The 24,865-nt window shown below is 38.8% G+C and overlaps 2 protein-coding genes across 5 annotated transcripts in view; one reads left to right on the top strand and one right to left on the bottom strand.

The window, feature by feature from the left end:
• The window catches only part of FBXL13 (F-box and leucine rich repeat protein 13), a 106,593-nt gene extending 98,498 nt beyond the window's left edge, over nt 1–8,095 (top strand). For both annotated transcript variants that reach the window (XM_068927977.1, XM_068928044.1), the window contains exons 20-21: nt 1,160–1,323; nt 7,851–8,095. In XM_068927977.1, the coding sequence (XP_068784078.1) occupies nt 1,160–1,323; nt 7,851–7,986 (300 nt within the window). In that variant the 3' untranslated portion in view covers nt 7,987–8,095. The remainder of the gene's footprint in view (nt 1–1,159; nt 1,324–7,850) is intronic.
• A 1,206-nt stretch (nt 8,096–9,301) lies between these two features.
• The window catches only part of FAM185A (family with sequence similarity 185 member A), a 42,807-nt gene continuing 27,243 nt past the window's right edge, over nt 9,302–24,865 (bottom strand). Inside the window, exons 6-8 of one of the 3 annotated variants that reach the window (XM_068928884.1) lie at nt 22,242–22,337; nt 19,825–19,959; nt 9,302–12,900 (exon numbers count right to left, since the gene is read on the bottom strand). In XM_068928884.1, coding sequence (XP_068784985.1) covers nt 12,833–12,900; nt 19,825–19,959; nt 22,242–22,337 — 299 coding nt within the window. In that variant the 3' untranslated portion in view covers nt 9,302–12,832. The remainder of the gene's footprint in view (nt 12,901–19,824; nt 19,960–22,241; nt 22,338–24,865) is intronic. The other 2 variants (XM_068928807.1, XM_068928967.1) reach the window with 2 other exon arrangements.

Genomic DNA, 24,865 nt, shown 5'->3' with positions numbered 1-24,865 from the left:
AAACTCTGGTTAAACGAATGAGCTAATTAAATAACAAAAGTTCTGAAGACACAGTTCAATGGCCAATGAATCCTGTAATTCATTCCTGTAAAAGGAATAGGATTGAGTGTATGATGAAAATAGATTTCCCTGAAATGCATCTGATACTGAATTCTGAGTTCATTTGCCAACTTTTGCTTATTTCAGTAAGAATATGAATCTATTTATTAACCTTTTAATCTATTTATTAGTCTATTGCAGATCTTAATATTGAGTATATAGGTAAGTTTGAAATAAGCAGAGTATAGAATTACCTCATATGTTCCAGGAGGACTATGTCAAGAGACAGGGTGCTTCATTTTCCGTTCCACAGACAAGATCGCAGCTTCATCTCTTCTCCTGGTCCCTTTTAGGTTCTTTCAACAGTGGTTCTACAACGCAAGTGAAACCCACTTCTCTCTTTCCACCATTCCACTCCACTACAGTCAGAAACTTTCTGATTTTAATAAAGCATCTTTTAAAGGTCTTTAGCATGTCCCCCTCTAGATTGCTGGTACTGACTAAACATGGTAATTAAAGTATGTGCATAACTGTTCCCACTGAGGTCAATGGAGCTATTAAGTATCTTGCATGACTGCTTGTGTACCTTGAGGACTGTCCCATGTGTTTCTCAAATGAAACTTCCAGTATTAATGGTATTGAATGTCAGTTTAGAAAAATAGAACTGTGAAGTGAAACTAAGTAGCTCTACGTCAGATGAAGAGGAAAAACATCTGTATGTTAAAAAAGTCATAGTGTGAGGCATTCATTTTTAAGAGAACTGAGATACAAGATTGATATACTAAACTCCCAAGATAGCGAAGCCTAAGAGTTTAGAAAGAACAATGCTAAAGGCTCATATATGCTACGTGCAGAATTATGGGCTTGGGAAAGTTAGACCACTCTGATTAGGTGAAAAATCCAACACTTCAGAATGTACTGGAATCACATTTAGGTAATGCCTAACGTACTCCTGTAGAGTCTGTCGCTGAGATTCAGAATTCTGCTGTGCTAAACTTTCCTTCCACAAAGTATTTTAACATACAGTTTTTCTGCAGATCAGCTAGTAAAATTGCATGCTGTGTTTTTCCTTTGAACTCTTCAGTAACCTTCTAACTTATGTGTGTTGCTTCATTTACAGATGACTGACCTATGTATCGAATATTTGGCTGCAGCCTGCTGTTATCTCCATTTCTTGGATGTCTCCGGCTGCATTAATCTTACTGACAAAGCACTGAAATATCTTTGGAAAGGTTGTAAGCAACTCCAGATTCTCAAGATGCTGTACTGTAGAAATATTACCAAGTAAGAGGGTGTTTCCTAATCTAAATTCAGAGATGGTTTTAAAACCAAAAACATAAAGCCTGTCTTTCTTGACATCATGGTGCCATGCCAGGTATCTGGCTTGAGCCATCTTGCTCCTTTATCTAGGGGCGTGTGTGTCCACATTGCTGCCTTAGGATTCTTATAGCTCAGTGTTAGCTATCTACATATTGTACAGTCAGCCAGAAGTCAAGGAAAATAGGGACCCCACCTGTCTTTATGGCAGATTACGTTTGGTTAGGAAAGTCTGCAGACACAGAGTATCACCTCAAGGGCGCATGGAACAGGAGGGAGAACAGGCTGGACCTAATGCTCTCAGCCATTGCACTGAGGGTTGGTGTATTTGAGGTCACTTAGAGGGTTTGCAGGACTGTTTCCTAAAAACTGAGTATGAGTGTCTGGCAAAAGTGGATTCAAGTGTGGATGCGGGCATGTGCTCAAAATGCAGCATGGTGACGGCCAATGAGTCAAAGTGTCATAAGAATAGTTTCAAAAAGCGTAAGTGAAATGTATTTTTTTTGTATCTTTCCAAAAAAGTGTCGTCTACCACAACGTAATCCAATTTCTCCACTGTTGTGAATGGAACTAGCCTCTGGATTCCACATGGGATTCAAAAGCCAGTCAGTTTTGGTCAGGTTTAGAACTGAGTTTTCAGCTCTAAGGCTCCAAGATCCAAGATCTAAATCTGAGATATAAGGTTCCAAGATGCAGACCCAAAGTCCGCCAACCTTCTGTAGCATTAAGAGCACCACAGACCATTCACCTTACACCTAGAACGGTAGCAAGGCCAGACACTCTGAAGCTACTGAAACTGTCTGGAAAACCACTTAAATTCCAGCATTCTGGCACACCCAAGTATCAAACTTAATCAAACTTTATTACTTCATTAAGAAACGTATTTTGTATCATTAGATGACACAAAGTATCCATCCTAGGAGAGCTCTATATTCTAATAGGAAAACTGTAGATTGAGCTTCCCCTACTAAATCACTCCACAGTTTGGTAGTCAGTGTAGAAAATAAAAGACTAATGCAGATGCTTAAAAACTTCAAAGCAGTTTACAATGTGCTTCCTGCCTTCTGAACCCTCACTGGTTTATTTCCCTCTAACTGTCTTGCCACGGACAATTCTGCTATTATTACTTTTCTTTCCCTTACTTGTCAGGTCTCTCTTTTCCCCTCTGACTTACTTTTCTTAATGTCATCTCAAAACTTCTTTCTCAGAACATCTACTTTTAATTAAATAATTGTTAGCTATGGAAAGTGGTTTGAAGGAGTGGCATGCAATAGTAATAATTGAAAAAAAAATTCTAAAAGTATTTCACTCTTCATTCCAGAAATGATATTTCAAATAAATATTTAATTTCCTCCCTACTTTCAGATTTAGTTCTTTCCTATTAAGCCTTAAGGGATTGTCTCTTCACACCCAAATTACTGTTTTTGACTTGCTTTTTCTGTGCTTTCATATCTCTAGGGCACTAAACAGTGTGTCATCCCTCTTGAGCCCTGGTTGCTTACACCTTCCTTTAGAAGAGGGATGTGGTAGAAATAGAAACTGGGGTTAGTTCCAATTGATGTTGGCTGAGCCCTGATGAAAGAGCTCACCTGATCTCTCACAAGATCATTTACATTATCGTAGCAATTTGCAGGATAAGCCAGGATTACCCCTCTGCCTCAGGGCCCCACATGCTGTATGGGTTGGCTGAACTTTTTGATTAAACTCTTCTCTCCCTGCCAAGGAATTTCCCAACCAGTTATTTATACTGTAAAGAAAGCCCCAGAGATAGATCGTTACCAAACAAAAAGCAGCCATCAGACACACTGCTTAAAAACTTCACCCAGTGTTTTTTTTCCCTTTTTTTGTGAGTCTGAAGTCTGGTCAGCATGTTAAAACTAGGCAAACTTCCCCAATTTTTTACGCTTTCCAATCTGATTTTCTGGCATGTGAAGGTGGATGGTTCCTTTCTTAGCCTCAGTTTCTAACCCTTTGCACCGTATGTTCGGTGACAGGAAACTCTTACCTCATGCCCTCTGAGTCTGGCACAATCATGTAGAAAAATTCAGCACTGGTGATTTTTTTTCTAGTTCTTTCTGACATGTCTGAAGAACCTCCCTTGACCTAGACAGTCTGTAGAACAGACTGAACATCTCAAGACCAGAGTGGCTTTTCAGTAGAGATTGTAAAGTTGTCATTAGATGGAATGATATTCAGAAAATAAAAGGGAATTAGATTCAGATATATGCCACATCTTATATGTGTCATCTTTTCTAAAAATCTTGGTGTTTTATTATCGTTCAAAACCAATATTGGGGGGGCTGATAAGTAACGCTGGCTTTTCGCCAATAATTGCGTTCAAAGCAAAGTACAACGCAGCAGTGATTGTAAACCGTTCATAACCTTGGTGCAGATTTTCAGTAATGACATCAACAGCAATGACAGTATTGTCAGTTATATGTCACAATATGCTTTTATAAAATTATGCATCTCATTCACAACCTCTTTTTATTAATGAATAATAAGCAACAAATGGTCACAAAAATAAACAGCCCCCGCTCTCTGTTTTCCGACTAACTCTTAAAGCCGTATTCAATCTTCATAGGGTTCTTAGATTTTTCATTGAATGTACAGGAAAAGGCTGTTTTCAAATGTAAGTTATGTTCTAAAGGCCTGAAACATACTAACATTTCAGAGATCCCTATTTGGGAAAGTGGAAGAGGGCATCAATGTAACCAGATTAATCTTGAGAATTAAACAAGCTAGTGGCTTAGGTTCTAAATAAGTAATAGAAATATGTTTTTAATTTAAAGTTGTCCCACAAAAATCTATAAATCATGCATACTTCATTTTGCCAAAGGGATTCCCTATCATTTATTGTTAAACACCAACCAATCCTAGCAGGCGTCTCTTAATAGACCCAGCCTTGCAAATATTTAGGCATATCTCATGTCACGTGTCCCATTCTTTTCAAAGTTTTATTTTTACTGTTTTGTTAGATTAAAACAGAAAACATATGGAGCCACAAAATTCTTACAGTTTCAGTCCAATACAGCTTCATAGGAAACATAGTTATGAGCATATAAATTGTCCATTCTTTCCAGTATCAGGTAGCATTTGAGGCTGTATTTGCCAGCATACAGATTTACTTAAATGTTAAAAGGAAAAACGTTAAAAGGAAAAAAAGGCCTATGGACTGATATCCTACTGCATGTTTCTATACTCAGAGGCTAATGACTTGTCAAATAATCCTGTTTCTAAATGCAATAACACGTCATGGAGAATCTACCGATGGGAGTAAATGAGAGTGGTACAATTCATTTCTTCTACTAGAGAAAAAGGGGGCTAACCACCTTTAAAAAATGACTTCTGTAGGAAGTGGTAATATCAGCTGGGATTCACTTAGGACTAGTCCTGCAAGTTAAGAAACAATACACTGTCATCTTTAGAGAAACACCACTCTTCGTTATATAAAAATTCTCCTTAAACTTCAGAACACTCACAAGTGCTATTTAAAATCAGCTGAAGTACTGAGAAAAGTTTTCTGGGTGCAAAATGAAAAGGGAAATCTGCCATTGCCGTCAGAAGCTGTCCCTTGCCAGCAGAGCGCTTTGAACCAAAGGGCATCGTCTGCGCTAACAGTTTGGTTCCATCAAAAGCTGTTCTTTGAGAGCAAAATTAAATATTTCCTTCTTTCTTGTCTGAACTCAAATGAAACCAGTTGCACTTCTTTTTGCACTACAAACAGTTATTCCATGTTTAAGCTTTTCTTTTCCATTAATCTTTAGTCTTGATTCTTTTTTGTAACCTCATCTCAAAATGTCTTTTTCAAAACCTCTACTTTTAATTATAATGGACCCGCAGTCAAACTCTTCTGATTTTTAGAATGGCCCAGAATTCAGACCCTGATGCAGATCTCTATTTCCTAGCTAGCTCCTCTTAGTAAAAGGGATTGAAGCCATACACAGAAACTTGGGGTAAAGATTGAATTATATATCCCAGCTCTGCTCAAGCCATGTGCTTCATCCAGTAATTTTATCTGACTTTTATACCAAGAAATATTTGCTTCCAAAGATGAGTCTATTGTGATAGCTTCAAGACACTATATAAATAGATGGAACAGGCTTCATCTGTACAGTGTATCTTAAATAAACAATGCATTTTGCCATGTGTTGATGATTAATGAATGGCTGTTTCTGGCAAACTAATCAACTGTAGCTCCAGGCATGGGGCAGCATAAGTTTCCAAAAAACAGTAACAGCTCCCCTTATGCAAGCTTGAGACAGCCACCATGCATTGCAGTTTCCATGAAAACAGGAATTTGGACTCGAATGACTTGATTTTTATTTTATAGCTTACAGTTCCTCATATAAGTTGGGCACACATACCTCAATAGCACAGGCCTCCCTAATATAAAAACACATACCGCCTTGTGTTCCTCCGTTTAATATACAGTGTGTCAGTTTTAAATTAACAAAAAAAAAAATCCTGCAGTTGCCACCCCTTCCACGCTGTGGTGGTGCTAGCATTACAGCTGCATATATTTGCTTCTTTTGTAACCACTTTCATGGTTTTCACTTTGGAAAAAAATATGAACGTTATAGTAGCATTACTGGCAGGTAACAGATGTCTCTAATTTGGACTTTTCTCTAATACTGTCTAGATGCCATACATTACAGTCTGTTAAAGAGCTTAGGAAATTGGCCAGCAAGGAGAAAGGCTGTTTACCTTGCTAGGGCTGCGAGACTCCAGATCAGGTTGAATCGCCTGAAGAGGATGAGAGAGGTAGAGCGCTGGCTCTTCCCCAACGAGCACAGCAGTATGCACAGCTGGGGGAGCTCTCTGGAGCAGGGGCAAGAGCCAGAGAGAAGGGGAGGGTGGGAGAGGTGCCTCTTGCAGCAGGAGCAGGCTAAAAGCCAAGTCTCAGAAGTGATGGAAAGAAAGAGACATTCATAAAGACTTAAAGTGAAAGGTTGAGTTTCTTCAGCCCAGGAAGCTGAAGAAAGTTGCTGGACTGGTAAAAAACAAAAAAAAAACAAAAAAAAACAAAAAAAACACCACCACAAAAAAAAACAAACCAAAAAAAGCCAGTATCAGTAAAGGAGGGAGAGGGAGAGTTCCTCTCGACACTCTCGCTCAGCAGCCCTGACTTTCCCCTATTTCTGTGTCATCTTGTTCTAGTTTGTTTGTGTTCTAATAAAACACTTGAAAGGGGCAGAGGCAACAAAATACTGCGCGAGATTACGGAGGATGCACAAATAGGAAGCAAACAGAAAATGGGGGACATAACTACTGGTTAAGTAGGACAGTGGGACATGACGCAGTCTATGTTTTTAGATGCCGTAACTGATTCTCTCCTGGTTCGGCTACCAGAGAACCTGCAGAAAACAGCCTCAGGATGTCCTCAGGGCTAGTGAGAGTAACAATGAGGCTCTGTTACACTGACCATAACGTACTCAATTCAACCTCAGAACCAATGCACTTTAGAAAAGGTGGGTGGTAGAACATAAATAAAAGCAATGAAGTTAGGTAAAAAGAAAGTAAAAGCAAAAAGAAGGCCACAGAAAGAAACAAAGGCAACAGTAAAGCAGAAGTAAAAGGAGAAAATGGAACGGGTGAAAATATACTTGCAGTTGACACAAACTGTTCAAAGAAAAATCTCAGGGCTCAGTGTAAAGATAGGGACATGCTCATTTACTATATCCTTCCTATTTATGTAGGAAACACCACTCTGGAGAGATTCTGGGATATCTTTTTTTGTAACTGGCTTATCTGTCTTGTTTGGTGTGAAGCCTTCTTTAAACCACAGTGCCATTATTCCAGTAGTATAGCCTACTCACCATCAGTTCCAAAGATCCATATTTTTCTCAACATAAGACTTTTACAAACTGGAGCCAGTCCAGATAAAGGATCACCAAGATTTTTAGGGGGCTGGAGCACATGATTTATAAAGGTAGGCTGAGAAAACTGGGTTTGTTCAGCCTAAAGGAGAGAAGGCTCAGGGTCGGGAGGATCTTATTGCTCTACAACTCTCTGATCAGAGGATACAGAGGAGGAGACAGAGCCAGACCCTTCTCAGAAGGTGCACACTGCCAGGACAGGAGGTAACAGACACAAGCTGGTACATGTAAAATTCTGAAAGGAAACTACTTTTTATCATGATGGGTCAGAGTGGAATGGGAGCCCAGAGAGGCTGTGCAGTCTCCATCCCTGCAGATGGGCAGAACTCAGCTGGGCAAAGCCCTGAGCCGCCTGATCCAGTGAGACCTGTTTTGAGCAGGGCAGGATTAAATGACCTCCAAAGGCCCCTTCCAACTTAATTTATTTTGTGACTGTGATCTAATTGATTATCTTTTCTTCTAGTTTCCAAGATACCTCTTGTAATATTGCTAGTTTCTGTTAAAGCAAGGAACTTTTCACATCATTAGACTTAGCTTTTGCTGTTCTTTACAGAAACAGCCTCTGTTTAAAATAAATAAATAAATAAATAAATCTCTTTTTAACTCTTATTGCAGACAAGCTGTCCTGAAATACACAGCCAAATTGGAGAAACAAGAGCATAATGATGCTGACCCTCCTCCCTGGGTCGGATATGACAGGAATGGTAACATACTCACCTTCACCAAAAACCACAAGTCAGAGCTTGAATAAACTAATCCTTCAAAATGAGAAATGAAGAAAATCGTACAACATCTTCTATAGTTCCTTTTTTTCCCCAGCAGAACATGAAAAGAACACTACAATATTTTTCTTAAAATTAATAATCCTTTAATAAAAGACAACTTTCTTGTTGAATGAGTAAGGATGCATTGTGAATCTTTCTAGTAGGAGCATGTGCACCTTCAAAAGCAAGACAGCTGTACTGAAAAGACATCGCTAAATTTCAGATGTTGGTTCAAGCTGTCTTCATCTTTCAATAATTGCAAGTTTTTGTAGTCTCATGCAAAGTAAACGATAAATAAATGTAAGTGTGTTTGGGGTTCTCATTTGTCATGGAAGTCTTTTCTAGGACATAAACACCCCGAGTTCCCACAGAGTTGCACACTTCACACAACTGTCTGTCGTCAAGAACAGTGTTTGAATGACTACCTATCTGTAATGCATAGCTATAAATGCACACATAAGCACAGTTCTCTATTTTTAAGCAGTCGCTTGCACACCACCCACCGCACTGGTTCACATAAAGGCTTACAAAGCTCAGAATTCGACTCTCCAAGCCAGCTGAGGTTTACATTTTCAGACCTGAACTGGGGAATAGCTGGCAGCTGACAGTCAAGAGAATCAAAGATAAAGGAGCACAGATGATAAAAGTGTTAAAGGATGATCTGTCTCCTGTTGCAAGAAAGTCTTCTCAAATGGAGAATGAAAAATAACTCACCTGGGATTTACCACTCAAATTCTAATTACGGATAACTCACTATATTTTTCTCTACGCAGGGAAAGATTAAAGTTTCACCTTATTATAGCAGAACAAGAAATTAATCCTATGCTTTGGGGGAAACTCCCAAAGATTTGTCTTTCTTCAGCTCTAAGCTGGTCTCAGCATCTACCAACTTGGAATGATTTTAATCAGAGTAGCTTTAGTAGCCACCCAGAGTGGCAAAAATTTTCTAGTTGCTTAAACTTCTTTAAACAAATAACTAGTAATCCTAACATTTAATTGTGACTAGTTTTAGAACATGAATGCATTAGTTTGCTTACTTTTGATAGTGCAGGAAAGAATGTTTTCTTATTATGTTCTCTCTTCAATTGCTGATGCAGCCGTCCAAAAAAGAAAGTCTTTAATCAGCTGAGGCTGATGGGCTTTGTATTCAAGATAATTCAGGGCAATTAAATGCACTCAGTTTTGTGAAATCTATCACATTGTTTTTATTTTCAAGTGCAGTGTGAATTCAGAAATGCTTCTTGCACTTTATATCTGCAGCAGTGCACAGTAAGTATTAGTTTGAAAAAAGTTTTCAGGAAATTTAAAACCATTACACATTTATTAATTTCAGATCTGTTCAAAGTAGTATAATAATAATTAGTAATAACTAGCAATATTACATTGATTTTAGTAATAAAGTAATGTCTTATATATTAGTGTATGTGTTTATATAAAAATAGACATAATTTGCCATATACATCAGTGCCAATCCCACCTAAACAGTACACGCAATGGGGAACAGACTATAGTCTTTAACCCATCCAAATTAAAGTAAAAATGCTGCCCTAAATACTGCAGTGCATTAGCAAGGGGCAATAAAACTTTCCATGGGGAAGGAGGAGGTCATTTTACAATGTGCCATTATGATCTACAGCACATACAAACATACATGCAATTTAAAACCTTAGCTGATAGTACGATCTCTTCTTTGCTCCCCTCCATCCACTCAGTTGGCAGGAATTACTACCTTTCAGTTTTAAAATACAAATTTCAGTACTTCCATTATAAGGGACAATATATAAATGGAAAAGCTTTTAAAAGCTCAATTTACTTTACTGCATGTTTATATTACAGTAACACAAAATCCTCTAGCCATGGTCTCTTGTTCAGGGCATATAAACTCCCCTCACCTCCCTCCTCTGCTTTTCTGCTTCAAAGAGCTTACAGTCCTGTCACGCAAGGCTGACAGCGTGTCACTGGAAATGCACCAAATACACAGACTATAGTTCTCATTGATGAGCTCAATACTTCCCTTCTTTGGTGGTTTTTACTATAGGGGAATGTTCTTATGTTAAAAGGACTTATCTGAAGTCCAGTCAGTGCAACGTTCCCCCCTGAAATCAGCTAGACCCGTTGCACTTTTGAGTGTTTACTTCAAACGCTTTGCTTAGCAGACGAACAGTGGTACACACAGCCAGACTTCTTGTTTCTGTCCACAGATAAGGGGCTCATGATGACATGGAACAAGTTATATAATTACACGTATGTAGTTTTATACATACAGTGCCATAGATAAGGCAGAAATTGCTTAGGGGTCAAACACCAAACAAGAAGAGCAAATAAGAATTACAGTTCCTGAAGTGGTTTTATCCTATCCATGCTGTAAATACTGTGGTTCACGAAAATTCTCAGCATTTTGCATAAACCAATAAAACTCACACAGTAATGAGACATTTCATTTAAAAATATAAAGTAGCTTGCAGAGCATGCCACCTTGCAAGTAAGTTTTCATATTTTCAAAATGCTGCAAGTTTCTTTTACTATAGCTCTGAACTTTTGTTTGAAAGTTACCAGCTTTTAGACTGGCTTGGTAAGTGGGTCAAGTCATACCAATTCTAAATATGTAACATCTTGTCGTTCCTAAAGGGTACGAAAAGTAAACCGGTACCGTACACCCATTAAGCGCCAGCCATTGCCACTGGCAAATGTTGTGTCAAAGCCCTCACTTTCAGTATTGTTTATACCTTACGACAAGTTTCATAATATTACAGAAGTGTTACTTTATGATTCCTTGATTTGATATCTTTGGCCTAATTTCACCTTTAAGAAATCTTCAGCTTGACAGACTGGATCCAGCTTTGGCTTTTAAGAGACACTTTGCCATTTTGTGCGTCAGCCTTAATCCATTTGTCCGTTTCATCCCTCTGATTCATGTGACCTGCAAAAGAGTTCCTTGAGTTTAATGTGACACACAGTAAATATCATCTTCGCATCAGTTTTCTTTCAAGTTCCCTCAAAATACATTGCGAGACTTGATTTGGTAGAATTTATGTAGTTTTAACAGGAGCTTCTGTCATTTTCTTCTTGATGCTGTTCTTCACGTTCATCCTTTTCCCATAATATGTTATCACAACAAAGTTGTAGCAGCGTATTTTTTACTACATAATATCATAATTTTTATTAGGGCTATTAGGGCATTATTTGTATTTTATGGGCTAGAAAATATGCATACATTAAACATTGACCTGGCTAGGTAATTTGAGACGTTTTCATCTCAAACAAACATGGACAAGGAACATGGGCAAGATCTGATTTACAGGATGAACAGACATGTTGCTACTACTGTTTTTCTATGCTAATGGCTTAAGAAAATGGAAAGGTCTCCATTATCTACATGTGGGACATTAACTTACCATGCAGTGTCATACTATGAAAAGCTCACTGTATATAATGGACAAAGGAGAAAATTCACCATTACATTACCATTTTATAGTTAAAAAACTGAGGCTCAGAGAGATTAAGTGACCTTCCAAGTTTATACAGAAAATTTATGACCAAACGGGGAATTAAACTGAGCTCTGAGTTCCAAATCAGTGCCTTTATCAAAAGATCAGCCTTCACTTTGGGTTATCTTTACAGATATCTTTTATTATTATTTTAGTGTTTGTGCAATGGAGCAGACTAAGTTTAGAACTCATTTGAGCCTGGCATAGCCTGAGGGAGGGCAGGGAAGCAGCTTTCTGAAGCAGCTCTGCAAACACGCTCTGCTCTGACCTGTAACACAGCTGAAGTGAAATTCTGGCTATGTCAAAAGCAGTGGCAAGACTCCAGCTGACATCACTGCCTTGCTTTCCACAACTCAAGTCCACGTGCCAGAATTTTTCAATAAGATTTCAGCTCTTCGGTACTGCTAAATGGGATTAGTTTAAGATTACGGGCCAAACCACACCAATACACTAGCAGCCTGATGTATTGTTTAAAGTAGAGGATTTTCAGAGGAGTCCAACACTGGTTCAGTTCTCCCACTGAATGAAGACGTATTTCAGTATCCTTTGTTAACAGACCTCAAAACACCTTCAAGGATCATCTTGTAGACGTCCTAGCACAATTTCTGCACTCCTCTTTGAGGCTCCTGTTACACTGAGCAATCACGCTGCTCACTTACTGTATCCTTCCTGCTAGGAGGCAGTCACAAGAGGTAGAACCCACAGTTCTACTCTCCATCTAATTATGGCCTTAAAATAAATCTAAGACCTCACAAACTTGGAAAAATGTGGTATGTATGAAACCTGTTACTACTGAAGCTTCAATTCCCCAGAAAGATTTTCTGAACGACTGACTTGCAATAGCATTCTGTCACAGAATACCCAACAGAAATGAAAACAAAATTCTATCCTTTAAGCAGTGATAGCTCTTAAAACATGAGATCAGATTGAATTTTACACAGGAAATACTTCCAGGTGTCAAAAAAATGAACTGACAAAGAAATGCAAAGGATGTCAGCTAGTCCCTTAACAGAGTGAAAACACAGCTCTTTTTTTTTTTTTTTAAAAAAAAAAAAAAAGAGAGAAGACAACAAACACAAGGCAAAGACTGATTTCCAGAAAGTGCAAATTGGAGTGCTTGGTCCCAATCACTTCCTGTCTCTCTATTTTTGTCACTATCTCTTACACTTCTGTAGAAGGAACAAACACAGACGCATGGAATCAGCCACACGGATGAATAAAGTTTCATGCACTACTTGCTTCCTGCTACAGTTTAGCTAACAAGTTAAAGAAGAGTTTTCAAGAAGTACAGAAACTAACTAATCAGAGTTGTTTCAAAGCTGAATTATTGTCTCAGCTCTGTTTCTCATTTTGTATTTCCTATGTGAACTTCGGAAAAATGCTTTGTTCCGTATGCTTCTTTTGGAGATCTGCCTGTGAAGGGAAGGCAAAAAAAAAAATCAAACTCTCCACAGTAAAGTCAGTATCAAATTCCACTCCCCAGGGCTGCAGATCTTAAAACTATTTTAAGGTTATTAAGTCTATTGCCAGTAGCAGGTTCAAATCAAACTTAAGATAATTATATAGTTTTGTGTATTAGGTTCCAATCAAGCAACAAGAGTTAGCTGGAAAACTGCTGATCAGAGTTCGGTTTTAACTATAATTACTGCCTGTACTGTGAATACCGTGAGGTCACAACTGGATTTTGAGGATGACTTTGCTAGCACGATCAAATCACAAAAGCCAGCAGGCTTTTGGATTGCTGACAGGAAAAGAAAGGATTTCATTTCAAAACCCACCAGTCAAGACAACAGTATGAGCTCAGGAAGAGCTAGATGCACCAGTGTGTGACATGGCCACATTTTCAATTTAACAGCTAGGAAAAAAAGATTTCTGTGCATGTCTAACAGGCAGAAAAAAAAAACCTCTGGAGGACTTCACACAGTTGCGTATTGATCGTTTATTTGTTTGCCTTCCTGGAGACTGGAGAAGTTAAAAAGAATTCTACTTTCAAATAACAAACACACACAAGAAGGAGTATATTTTAAAGGCAAAATAACAGCAAAATTACTCCAAACTTAAAAAAAACACTACAAAAAAAATCTTTAATGCATGGAGGGACAAGACAAGACAAGGATGAGTTCTGAATCCCAAGAGAACAAACTTTCAGGAGAAAATGTGTGCAAAGTTAGGAAACTAACACTTGCAATCAAGATTCAAATCTCAGATTCTCCAATTTCAAAGCATGTATAACTGTGAGATGGAGAAACGTTATTTTAATTCTAAACTTAAACTTATATTCTCACCTGCTCAGAGATACTTAAGGTTGTTCATTAGTATTGTTAGGCCTGTGGCATATCTCCAAAAGAGTGAACAGCCTGAGTTAAATGCAAGCTGAAACCAATAAAAATCTGCAGAAGAGCATCTCATCTAACGTGTTTTTAAGAAGTTGGATGAACTTTCTATTTGACTTGAAGGAACGTAATCTTTTCCAGATACAACCTGGCTTTTTTGTTTGCTTTTCTAAGATACTGCTTAACGATCAAGACTTCACAGAGGGACAGCGTTCAGAGGGACACTGTGAAACTATAAAGTAAAGTCCTTCCCACTCAACTCTAGTGGCAAAGATTCAGTAACAACTGCTTCTAGGAAAGACGGAAATTTTTGAAGAGAACACCGAAAATAATCACGGTTACGACAACGAATAGTGCTGCTCCTGGGATCAGAACTGTAACTCCAAATACAACAGAGACAAGTCAGCTGCAAAGCGCTACACTTTGACAGCTGCTACATTTCAGAAGAAAATTCAGCTTCAGACCACTGCCACGATGCAAAAATCTTTCAGTTATTTCCCTTTTAAAGACCAGCGGCTTGCCTCATGCCATTCACTGCCCCTTCAACCGTATCTGGGTTTAACCCTGGAACTCTGTGCAGCTAGGAACATATAAAGCAAGTAATACCAAAACCCAGATAACAAAGTAATAAATACATCCATAAAGCCTTGTACATGGTGCACAAGACTCATGCAGTGAAATCCCTCCTCACACAATGGCTGAGCTGAACTGTGGAGAAATCCTGAAGGGTAAGCATTTCATAGGCAGCTCTGCCAGTAGCACGAGATGACGAGCCATTCTGTGTCTAGTGAGAAATCAGTTATTGCTGACAGAGATTATGGTAGGAAACAATCTGTCTAAATCCCATATTCGCTCCAGGCTTGACATCACACACGCACGAAACCTTTACTGTTTTTGTGAATGCTTGAATGAGTGTCTGCTCCTAAGGAGAAAGGTGTCCTTCATCACAATCTACCTGGGAACTAGAGTGAAAAGACTAACTAAATTCATGGAGAAATCTGAAAAGACAGAGATAAGACAGTGGCATCAATGCCTCTTTTCAAAAACACCCAGTAATTCGGAAAGTTAGATCTCTTTAGAGGCATTTGTGGAAGAAGGCTGTCTAAGGAGTTCTGATGTTGATTCACCCCATACAAAGTGGAGGCAACATTTATCTGGAAACTTTCACAGGAAAAAAGGGCTAGAGGAAACAAAGATTCTTCTCCATGCCCAGGTTAGAGATCAGCGGCAAGGCATAAGCTCACGTGAAAGAGAAAATATTACCTGTGTGCATGGTCACCAGAAAGCAAGACGGAGAGGGACTCTGTTCAGATATAGCTTAGGAAAGCTCTAGTGCTGTAGATGGGTGGGATTAGTAACAAAACCTAAAAATCCCGTTAAGTGCTGCAAATATTGTAATGCTGGATGAAATACGGAGCAAATATGTTTCCTGACTTGGGAAAAGGCAACCATTCCCAAACAGCACGTACTCTGTAAGATGACAGAAAAATATGTAGGAAGAAGCTGGTTTGACAATTTGAGAAAGGCAGAATAGGGAGACACAGTAACTTGCCAAGACAAACATCCACGGCCGCTAAGGAACACCTGTAACACTGCGGGACTTCCACCAAGGAAACTCATGCAAGCACTGAAAACCAGATGGAGTAATAAGCAACTGCCAAAGTTGAAATTTCACTCAGCACTTAAGCAAATCAATGGCACCAAGTCAAAGGTTGTTGCTGGATAAGAACTTGGGACTAGAACTGGAGCTTGGGACGGAAAAAATTCTGGAAGTAGATCAGTGCCTGGCACCACTCAGAGTTAGAAGATTTACATGGTGTAAAAACCTGATTACATTCCAGGCAGTTTGATTTGGAAATTGACACTATCACCTACAAGGATCCAAAGAAAGTCTCTACACGATTGCAAGACGTTTTCTAGTGAGCTTACACTTGTCAACCCATCAATTGGCAATGCAAACGGGGGGAAGTCTGCCCACTGGCTGCATTTGTTTGCTCCCCCATTTTATCCACCCACATGCTTCATTACCTTCCTTATGTGGGTAGGGGGGAGCAGGTGGCCACATCAACCTAGGACAAGAGAAAACAGGACGGAAAGCAATCTCCTGAGGATCCATTAACTTGCTGTGCTTGTGTAGCTTGTTCTTCAAGATCTGCAGAAGGGGAGATTTTATAGCCTCTCCAGATTACTTACTATCAGAAAGTTTATCTTGCTATTCAACTAAGTTTTCTTTGCCGTAAAGTCAAATCATTTCTAGCCCCATCACCAGTGGACAGAGCTGTTTATTCCTTTTCTCTCTGCAACAACTCCTTATATACTTGAAGAGTGTCTCCCTCAGTCTTCTTTTCTTCAAAAAACATTTTACGTCTTCCTCCATAAATAGCATTATTTAGGCCTCCGATCATGTGTTCTCCTCTGGAGTCCCTACAGTTGTCTATATCCTTTTTGAAGCGCAATATACAAAACTGGAGACTACAATCCAACAAAGTATTACTAATGCCAAGTAAAGGCAACTGATTACAAAGATCACTTCTGTTAACACATGCTATTATGATGCTTATTTTTTGCAATCATTTAAGATTATTGTTTCCTGTTTAACTGATGTTTCTATTGAAATACTCCTTCTGCAGTGACTGTACAGGTAATTATTCCTACCTTAGTACTTTGTACTTACGAAGGACTTACTGGGAAAACGGCCTGAAAAAGCACGGAAATCGAGATCAAATTTTAATCCTGCCCTTCAACGTGCTTGTAGCCCCTTTGGCTTAATAGTCTCCTAAGCTTCTTTTCTGCTTAATTAGGTGACACACATCTGCCTGCTATCCTTCCAGTTAGCATATACAGTTCCAGCAATAGTTAATAATTTCTACAGGCTTCTTAAATCAGCTGATGCAGGAATACATGCAGATTTTGAGAAATGGGGAGGCACAAACCTCTAGCAGCAAGGGCTATGGGTTAGGCTGCAGAGCCTTCTGATAAGCAGATTCCTCTCTTGCTGCGCTCTTTGGCCAGAGAAAGGAAAATAATGTCTTGATATTATTACCATTACAAGTTTTTGGAGTTTTTTGAGCACTCTCAACCTAGACAGTCTAACAAATGCTGTCACAGGGAGCTGGACCTGTGCTTTGCATGAACAACCTGCTTTTATAGACTCCCTTATATCATACATACTACTTTCAAAAGTGTCTACTGACGTCAGTGAAAACAGATTCCTTCTCCTTGCAAATTACTCTAAGGAGTACACACCCTGGCAGCGTTCTCTAGTTCCTTCCCCTCTTTGGCAAGTGTCCCAATTCTGCAGGAATGTCCCTCCCTCTCCTAAAAAGAGCAAAACGCCTTTTCACACTCATCACGCTGCCTCTGAAGTGCCCACTCCGGGTCCTCATCTTCTTGCTATGACTAAATCCAGGTCTATTTCTTAGCTACCTCCCAAAATCCTGGACACGACTGTCAGTGGGTTCACAGCTCGCTTTCTTCTTCCATCAACGTGGAGGCAGGAGCCTTGAAGCAAGGTGATGACGTAAGCTGTAACTGCTACAACAGCAGTAAGGAAGGCTTTCCTAGAGCTGGAGATAGACTAGATGCAAACTTACCCATATCATAAAATTCTACCCCGTCTTCTCACTGGGGAACTCTAACGCCTCACACTATACTTCCAGGGGCAAGTAAAGCTTCCTGAAAGCAGCCAGTTCCTGCCTTATCCACATGGGAACTGGCCAGCTTCTGAAAAGCCGCCTATTTTTAAACCAACCTTTGACCTCAGAAGCACAACATTCTAAGTTAGCATCCTCTTATGATACAGGGCTTTTTTCCACTTTGCAAAATACCCTCCCTTCTCCCCCTTTTATATTTCTTTAGCTGCAGCAGAAACACAGCTATACACTCTGTACCTAAAACTCCAGCAATAAATAAGGTTTTCGTAATATAGAAATAGTATTCAATGATTTTAAATTATTTTACATCTACTTGTACAAGAAAATGCTTAAATATAAATTCTAAGAAGAGATTGTCCAGAATGAGGAGACAACTGCTTGGCCTGTAGGGAGAATACAGTGTCTCTATGGGATAAGGTAAGGAGAAGGAGAGCGGGAAGCATCTCTCCTGCCGTGCCAAAGACGTTACTGCCTTGGGCCAAGACAGCGCAGGCACTGTTTTCAAAAAGGTAAGAAAGGAACAAAGTACATCCCAAAGCCACCTGTTTCATCTCCCTTCAGACTTGTAGCTTCTCATTGACTAGAAAAGAAGAAAAGGGCAGGAGAGAGATGCCATAAATCACAGGTTACGTTATATGAGCCTAGTAATCAATTAGGCTAAATGCCTGGTATAAAGATGGATGAAGATATATTACTTCAGGCCAACATTAGATTAATTCAACTTTATCTTGCCAAAAATATGTTCCAGGGTCTATTTTTCATTCACCTGTATCCTGATAAATTTAGATCTATATTTACTTGTGGTTTTTTGTTGTTGGGTTTTTTTTTTTTTTTTTTTTTTTTTTTTTTAGGAATGCTGTAACCTCTTTAAACAACTGATAATCCATGGCCAAAGACTGTTGCCTATGTGTAATTCTCAGTGACTTCTATAGCTTTCAGATATGTATATTTGAGGGTTAACTAATCGGAGCTGCTTCTGGCCTAAACAGTCCAAATCATTTGGATGCAGAATGGTGGGCTGGAAAATTGCTTCTACTTCAGCAATGACTGTCCTACATAAACAGTGACTGGGTCATGAAACCAGAGAAGCCATTCAGCTGTGTATATTTGAAACATTACTCGTATCTTTAATGTTGCCAGAGTAACAAAATGATTGACCGGCCCGAGGTTCCATTCACTGGGAAATGTGTTGTTTTACTGCTGAAGTGATTCAAGCAAAGTCCGTGCAGTGTATCCGGGATCCTTCCACAGGTTACTAGCCTGACAAGTTTTAAGCATGGTTTTTAAAAAGCTGTATTTAATAACCATCAGCAAATTCAAGTGCTAGTAACTGCTCAAGGCAAGAAGCGATATGCCTATACATTTCAAGACTATTGTATTACATACACAGGCTCCCTATTATGTTTTGGCAGACATGCTTCCAACATTTCCTAACTTTGAGGGCTTTGAGATTATCATTTATATGTAGGGAAGGTAAAGAAGTTTTGTATGTATTTTCTTAGATTTTAAAACAAAGAAAAACCTAAAGCCTCATTCAATCTATTATCATATCAGGTCACACTGACACGACACGTTCACGAGGAAAGCTGGGGCCTTCAGCCCCGCTGCACTAACCTTGCCTCTCAAGCAAAAAGAGTAATTGCTAACAGCAACAGACAGAGCTTCTAGATGCACCAGTCAAGAAAGGAAGAGGGAAATATACACCCGACAACGAATTGTACAACTTTTCTAAAAAGCAGGAAATAGCAAGACTTGGGGATTGCCAGGTTCAATTTCAGAATTGGTAGAAGAACATTTTCAGTAATTACAAGGGGCCTTTCTGTGTACCCTCTGTTCCTCCGTACTCCAGCTCCTTCTGTTCTTTCCTGGCCATCTCCCACCCACCATTCATCAGCCTATCCTGCAGTTTACAATGTTTATTGATAAACACGCTATACACACCTTTTGTTCTGTTTTTTGACAGGAACAGAGAGACAACTTTTCAGTACATTTTTAACGGACAGATTTTCTAAGCCAACAATAAATTCTAAGAATGTTTAAAACAAATTAAAAAGCAATGGGTCAAATTCAACGCTGGTTTACTTCTCCTGGAGTCACTGCAATCATGCTGAGGATGAATTTGGCTAAGATTTTTGTTAAAGAAATAGTCGCTTGTATTCCCAAGTCATTTACCAAACAAAATGAAGAACCCATCTAGTAACATGGGGAGTTCACTGGCACAAGCAAACACCTCAAGCTGAAAACAGACGAAACAGGAAGAGGCCAAGAGCAATAAAACCAAAAGCAAATGTAGGTACCTTTGACTAATGCCAGACAGACGTTTAATGAAAGCCAAAATTAGTAAGCCTTACCACTTATAGTTACGTGATCATCTTTGGAGGCACTCTGTGTTTCTTCTAACCGGATCTCTGAGCTCACATCCACTTTTCTCCCAGATAACTGTAAGAAAGCTTTGAGAGAAGCAGGTACTTTGACTGTAATAGAACCTGGTAAAAATTTAAATGAGAGACAGTTATACATCCAGATCAAAGCATGAAACAGGCAACAATTTAGCTAACTTGCATCCCCTCCCCCCCCCCTTTTTTTTTTTTTAAAGTCTTCAGACACAGTAACCTTTCTTTCAGTCTCTGACGTTCATTTTCCAGTTTCCATTTATCATAACCAGAATACTATACATAACATGTATAAAATGGTGCCACGGTATTTCCTAGGGGGTGTGAAAAGTAACACTGGGCTATATTGCTAAAAATAGCTCTCACTAGAGGACATTATTACAAGGATGATCCAGGGAACCTTGAGATAGGAGGAAAATATAACAGGTCAGGAGTCCTACTGCTCCAGCTTCATCTTCCGGTCCTACACCCACGTTCCTGAGTAAGGGAAAGGCACTGGACTCAATGACTCACCCAGCTACTGCATGGCATGTTGTATAAATAAGAATTGCTCCTTTGGAACAGTCCGACGCCACTTACGTTCCGCTAGTGCTAGCGGCCGTCTTTGCTTTACTGCACAGGGCGAGCTGCTCACGTGACTGAGAAGATGCAGTCTCCAAAGGGACTAACCAGCTTAGAAACTGTATCACCACAAAATGTAATCTAATCTACTAACAAAGTCACAACTTTGGTGTTCTGTACAACTCTACTTTTGAGATTAAAAAAGGAAATTCGGACTTCTGCTTCTCCTCAATATGCACTCGCTATACAGCGGATTGAAGGCAACTGCTGGGCCACCAACCTGCTAGCATTAGCCACATTTGCAATTACTCAGTCACAATGTTTGGAAGCTGTGTCTTGCACATGAAAACAAAAAAGAGCAGAACTCAGAACACACTTTCTGTATATGTGCTCCCTAGTTTCAGCCCAATTCCAACATTCACTTTAGAAAAACATAAAAAGTTTAAGTGTGTCCCATAAACTCAATCAGAACATGACTGGAAAACCAACACTAAAACATCTATGTAGCAGTCAGAACGCAACCCTAGCTATGAAATTTAAATTCAGCAGAATCAATTGCCTGTAACTGACCTGAGAGACAAATAACTGTTAGTATAATTGAGGCCCAAATTTTGCTGGACACACAAAAGCTTTAGCATAAGGAAGGGGAAAGGTTTCCATCTTTGGGTACTCCTTGGAGAATAGCTCAATGATGTGACTCATAAAACACAACACATATGCAGCTGATTTATCACAAATGGGACATTTTCTACCCAGCAGTTGTCAGCAGTTACTCCGAATTTACAGGGTAAATGAAAACAGAACTTCATCAACTTTGCCTTTACTAAACTGCACTGCCAGAACAGATGTCAGGCAATGTTTTGAAAATAACGTTAATCACTGTTTATTAAATACATTCCCCTTTACTACTCAGAGATGTATGTTATCGTTGACTCAAAAGGTAACTATGAAATAATATAAAAATACACTTCCTCTCACCAACTGAGCAAGAATAGCACGTACAAAAGAATGGCACACAAGTGATTTCAATACATTTCCTTCATTATTCTCCTTCTAGCTCACTACTAGTTTTTTACCTGGGAACTGCCAAGGTGTCATTATCTCACATATAACCAGAGAAGGCTGCCAAATATCTTGCTCACTTAAAGTATCTGAAATGTCTGACATGATGCCCAAGTTGAGTATAAAAACCACTGTAGGGTGTTTTTTGCCAAACTGGGACTAACAAAACATAATCATGGCTTTGTGTTTACAACACTATCTTCTGAACGTCAAAACTATGAATCCACCCTCAGGGGTGAGTTTTCAACAAGGAAGTTCCAGTGAATAATCAGTAGAAATAAGAAAGACTGCTGGAGTAAGACCTTCTCATCTCTGTTTTTCTGCTTTCCTGTTTAAGTTTAGGCTCTCAATACACAACACCACATTTCACCATGAAAAAAGGCAGGAAAAGGCAACGTAAGCTTGTGACGTTTGTCACTCTGCACGCACACGGATCAGCATCATGGAGTAAACCGTACTCAAGGCAGACAAAGACTGCAAACCAAGTGAGCTCCCCACAATTCTGCAGGGTTCACTGTCAAAAGTAAGTATTAAAAAAGGTCTGTGGATCTATTTTAAATATCGTTGGCTTGTACAGAGCTTATTGTATTTTAAATATTTGTATAGACTTTCTAATGACAAGGTAAATGAGAATGTAGATAACTAACAATGACTAAAAACTGATTTTTTCCAGACACATAACCAAAAAACCTCACCCCCCTTTTTTTTGTATCATAGGTTGCCACAAAAAACATTTGTTCCAGTTTGCTAACCTTTCTGGGATTTCAGATCCACTTTTCTCAATTGACTGACATAAACATCTATGGCCCCATGCTCTGTAGAAGCTTTTAGACTTCCATCTGAGGAATCTAAAAAAAAAAAAAAAAAAAGAGAGAGAAAGTAAAAGGATTGTCTCTCCCTTTGCTTTCTAAATAAAAATTTACTATAATCTTCCTTTATTCTTTTTCTTAGTTTCTGGATTTGCATAGAGAAACATAGTCAAACTTTCAGAGCTAGCTAAAACAACAAAACCCAATCTGATTGAATCTTGTCGGTTTTACAAAGTGAAAACATTCTTGGGAGAATGCACTTGATTAATCATAACCAGGATGTCTAGCATTTATACCCTAAAGCTTTCCATATAGTTTTAGCGTTAAACAAACTAATCTGGAGCTTTTCTGATCCAAGATCTCAAGCACAGATGTGGAAGGTCAGAGTATACAACACTAAAAACACAAAAAGGGGTTATTACCCCACAGCTAGAACTGATTTCTTTGGAGTAGAAAACAAGGAGGAGGAACGTGGCCAATCCCTATTCAGTCAGCTGAGAAACTGATACCATCTTTTGGCTAACAAGAAAACAATGATAAAAAGTAGAACTGGATGTGAACGGTTCTCCCATCTCAATAGATTCTATGTTAAAGAAGTTCTATTCCAAACCTGAAGGGAAAAAATGAAGTCTTCATTAATTGAAATTAATGACCTGGAAAAAAGGTTTTGCTTGGGTAACTCACAATAAAACGTTATCAATAAAATGTTTCAAGGATGTTTATAACAATCAAGTTTCAAAATGAAATTCATACTGAAGCAGGAACAATCTTTATCAATTAACCTTTCTCATGAGAGTTTTTGGTAGTGATCAACATTTTCAAGTAAAAGCTTTTTGCAAATATTCCCCATGAAACGCAGTAACAGCCAACCAATTAGCCTCCACACAGGACTGCCAGATTTGCTTGCAAAAGAAACAGGAAACATCCCGTCTCTTGCTTTTCTTTTTTAAGCAAAACATGCTCCTTTATCTGCACTAGGAGGGAAAAAGACTCTCGATAGGATAGTGGCCCTTTCCAGAGAAAACAACTGCTAACAGTATGTACAACACAATCAGCTGATGGTACTTTACAGAGACCAAAGAATATTTAATGAAACCTCCTTTACTGCCAAGTCTTCAAATGCAAAAGCAGCTCTTAGGAGATTCTTCATCATGGAAAGATGCCTTCTGCAAATGCAGCAGCAGTACCACCAGACTGAACAGGGCTATCTTTTCCAGGTTTTCAATTACCAAAAAAAAAATAAAAATAAATTTTATTTAGAATAAATAAAAGGCTGGAGGCTGGATTCTGTTTGCAGAAGGAGTACGCGGAATAAAGAATGCAGGAAGAAGGCGGTGGGCACAGATTTACCTGGAAAGCAAAAACACTTGAGCCATCTCTGCCACCGCTAAGTGAAAATTCTTGTATCAGACACTGAACGCTGTTCCTTTGGCAAAAGCTGTTCTGGGAGGATGGCTTGCTTTCTACCTGGCCACATCTTGCCAGATTTTGATTCCCAGCATACACCTCTGATCAGAAAGTTTGTTATGGTGGAAGAAAACCATAGGAAAGTTTCAAAAACAGTGAGAACTTCAGCAGCATTAACCAAACATTACAGCAGACTTCACAATACGTATTTAGCTTTGATTTATGGAAGCTACACAAAAGACACTGCAAAGAAACAACTGAGTATGATTAATGGAAACAATTTTATAGTTATGAAATTAAATACAAATGCGTAGGTATGAATAAGAATACCGAGAGACTTAAAGTTGGCCATCACTTCTGCAAAGTCCATTAAAGATGCTGCTTTGAGCCTCTCTAACTCTTAAACAAATGAGATGGAAAAAAAATGCAGGAATATGGAATAAAAACCAGTCAAGACAAGGTTAGATAACAAAAAATTTAAATAAGTATTTCTGCAAGAAAATGTATCCTATATCAAATAACACAGCCTGATAGGACAAGATACATAACTGAAATAACAACAGAGGCAATATATGACAGGGAAAAAAAAGTAGTAAGACAATTTGTTTTTATATGGAAACACATACCCAGCTTTAGCTGAGACTAATCTGAGTAACTGAGGGCAAAAACTTGAAAAAGTAGATCCTTTACATTCAGAATTTGTTAAGGACTGACAACTCAAGGGGAAATACAAGGATGAACGGTTCTAAAGGAAACAGAACAGATGGTCACTCTTGAGCAACTTCAGCTATTTAAGAATTTGCTAGTACAAAAAATGCAGCGAAGCAAAAAGTCCTTGATAATGTTTTGTTAAGCTTTGTGGAGAATAACTTTTCCACAACAGAGAGCAGTTTTGTTAGCCTTTTTAATTCACAAGGGCGAAGCTTAATTCTGATCCCAGATGGACAAACCTGTATATGCCCAAGATCAAATTGGAGCAGTGTGTTCCAACAAAGATGTTAATTCTCAATTAACTAAGAAAACCAAAATAAAGGAGTTGTACAAACTGATACATGAAGTAGTATGCAGATATTATATTAATGGTTACACAAAGAAATACCCAGAATTCAGTTTTCATGGAGGAATCTTAAAAGGTGCACTAGAAAGTCCGAAGAATAGTA

The sequence above is a fragment of the Struthio camelus genome, chromosome 1 (genome assembly GCF_040807025.1).
Source record: "Struthio camelus isolate bStrCam1 chromosome 1, bStrCam1.hap1, whole genome shotgun sequence".
In the NCBI taxonomy this organism is placed as follows: Eukaryota; Metazoa; Chordata; class Aves; order Struthioniformes; family Struthionidae; genus Struthio; species Struthio camelus.
The sequence above is the reverse complement of the archived record's forward strand: the minus strand, read 5'-3'. Positions and strand labels throughout refer to the sequence as shown.